This window comes from Theobroma cacao, chromosome 1, assembly GCF_000208745.1.
Source record: "Theobroma cacao cultivar B97-61/B2 chromosome 1, Criollo_cocoa_genome_V2, whole genome shotgun sequence".
NCBI classification, from domain to species: Eukaryota; Viridiplantae; Streptophyta; class Magnoliopsida; order Malvales; family Malvaceae; genus Theobroma; species Theobroma cacao.
In genome coordinates, this window is record NC_030850.1 from 27,585,430 (window position 1) to 27,588,081 (window position 2,652).

Genomic DNA, 2,652 nt, shown 5'->3' on the forward strand with positions numbered 1-2,652 from the left:
CTACTTTGGGGTTCTATGAATATAAACCAATAAACCCAAGAACCCAAAACACATATCTTGATATCATCTCTACTCTTTGGGATGGCAAAAAAGAGTTGGATTGTGAGATAGATAGTATTTGGCAAGAGAAAAAAATCGAGATTTAATTCTAAAATTTTTATCTGCATGGCGGGACAGAGAAAATAAGAACCATTTAATTTGGAGGAAATTGTTTAAAAGGCATTGTTTTCAAGTCATGCCAAAATTAGATAAAAACAATTAAAATTATAATGAGAGATATTTTTGAATTAAACTTATAAAAAAAGTTATTTCTCACAATTTTCTCTACTTTAAATGTACTTTCATATATAGTGTTGATATTGACATTTGTAAACATATATATAGATATAAAGGAAAACAGTACTTAGGAAAGTAAAATTAAATTTACAAGTAATTATATGGTGGAATTGATATATGCCATAAACATCAAATCAGCCCTTAATGAAATTGCAACTTAAAAGGCTGTAGAGCTAACTCAGTGTCCCCCATCATGGAGACGTAGTTACTTATAAAATCTTTGTATTGAAAAGCTCGATACAGTGGAGGGTCGCCTGCATTGGTAAGGGATTTTGCGGGTTCTATAATGCTATCATCACAGGAACTGATAAATAAGCCAACAGTAGTTCGAGCCATCTCCGAGTTGGTCACAACGCGATGTTCAGCACTTTTCAATTTGTTGTTGCTGACAATCTAATATATATATGTATGCATAAATCAACACAAACATCCATAAGTTTGAATACTCTAATTTTAACAAATTTCATGCAGCAATGTAAACCAAATTGCTTTACCCTACCTTCTAGTCCAAAAAAGAAACAACTTTATTCATCTATATCATCTATATATATATATATATATATATTTACCATAGATGTAAAGTATGCTATGCAGAGTATCAAAAGTAAATATAAGGATTCTCTTCATGCTGCCTTCATTTAATCATATGATGACTTTGGAAAACTTTTATTTGGAGTTTACCATGTGAACATAATCAAAAAAGAGGAAGAATATACCCGTAACTGGTGGCCTATGTTAACCATAAATGCATTAGGCAAAGGCTCAATACCAATCCATTCTCCATCCTTGAAGACTTGAAGTCCGCAGGCATCTCCTTGAAGTAGAATAGTTATGAGGTTAGGATCACAATGTTTAGGTAATCCCAAGGTCAAACTTGGATCCGGACATGGTGGGTAATGATTAGCCACTAACAGCAGAGCTTCACTTAGATCCTTCTCGAAATGCCCAGATTCAAGCCCTAAGCCCTCTGAAAGCAACTCCAGGATTCTTAAACCCAATTTCTTTGCTTCCACTGAAAATGTTGCGATAACCTCTCTATAAAGAACATTACTGAGATGAGTAAGATTACATGATGAAGAAAAGGAAAAAAGAAATGGTGAAGTCGTAGTTTGTGAACTGCTCGGGCCCCACCTGTAACTAGTTGGCTTATCAGGCCAAAGTTTAATGCATTCCTCTAAAGGATGACAAGGGTGTTTCAAAACGTCACGCCAGAAGTGAAACTTTTCGCAACCGTAGTTTGCATTGCTTGTGTACAGCCTGCAGACTTTTTTTGGGTCCTCGGAGTAGAGGCTTGTCTTGTCCTCGGTAGGCATCTCAAAGAATTCCTTGACAACGCTCATGGTGCCATTCAATACTTTTTGAGAAACTCCATGGTTAACAACCTATTTTAAAGAAAGAATAATCAAGTTTATGATTCGGCATTTCATAGGACAAACATAAATATTGTCAATTACGTAACCATTCAAGAGGTTCAGATATAGATAAAATTATATCCTCGACCTCAATCCTTCTAGACACGAAGCAACTTCTTCTTTTTTTTTTTTCTAAATGAAATTTAAGTAACAAATAAGAATCACAACCAAGGAATTGTAAACACATATAAATAATTATTATATTTAGTAAGGAAAAAAACTAAAGGGAAACCCAAACAAATCAAATCAACAACCCATGACATTGTTCGGAAAATTTTCAAAAATAAAATTGGATTAAAGTTGTACATGATGGGTGAGGCCAAAAGTAATCTATTTAGTGGAAAAAAGATTGAAGCCCTGCTAGCTCGTTAGGCATGGAAGACCAAAAACAATTTGATAACATTTTTTTCTTTAAGAATAAAGTATGAACAACCTGGAAAAATCCAAAGTCTTGGCTAGCCTTCAGAACTTTCTGAATTGTATTGCTTCGATTAATTGATGCTTCCCCGAGGTCAACAACTGGAATGCTATCACCACTAGGAATGCTGAGCTTGCCTGGTCTTGTTTCTGGTGGGAAAATATAAGACTCAGGCAAAGATTGATCAGTGCACCAGTCTGAAACAAGCTTGTCCATGCCTAATCTTCTAAAGAAGCATGGATTTATTTTATGAAATTATTAATCTGGTTAATGATGCAACTGAAGATCCAAAAGTGAGATATATTTATAATGGCGTACTGAGATGCATAAGAAAGAGGCTCTTAGTTGAATTACTAGCAATCCATCAGAGTCAGAGACAACTACAGGATCCAAGATGCATATGTAGCAATTTTCAAAACATTATTCTATTGCAAAAGTCTTCCAAATTCGCTTAAAATTTAACAAAAAAAGGAAGTTGGAATCTGA

General features: G+C 34.4%; 1 protein-coding gene across 1 annotated transcript; it reads right to left on the minus strand.

Moving 5' to 3' along the window:
• On the minus strand, positions 328-2,652 carry LOC18613161 (hyoscyamine 6-dioxygenase). Its single transcript, XM_018116071.1, has 4 exons — positions 2,182-2,652; positions 1,468-1,718; positions 1,053-1,371; positions 328-729 (listed from the first exon to the last, which is right to left on the minus strand). The coding sequence occupies exons 1-4, from the start codon at positions 2,380-2,382 to the stop codon at positions 478-480; spliced, it is 1,023 nt and encodes a 340-aa protein (XP_017971560.1). The 5' UTR covers positions 2,383-2,652; the 3' UTR covers positions 328-477.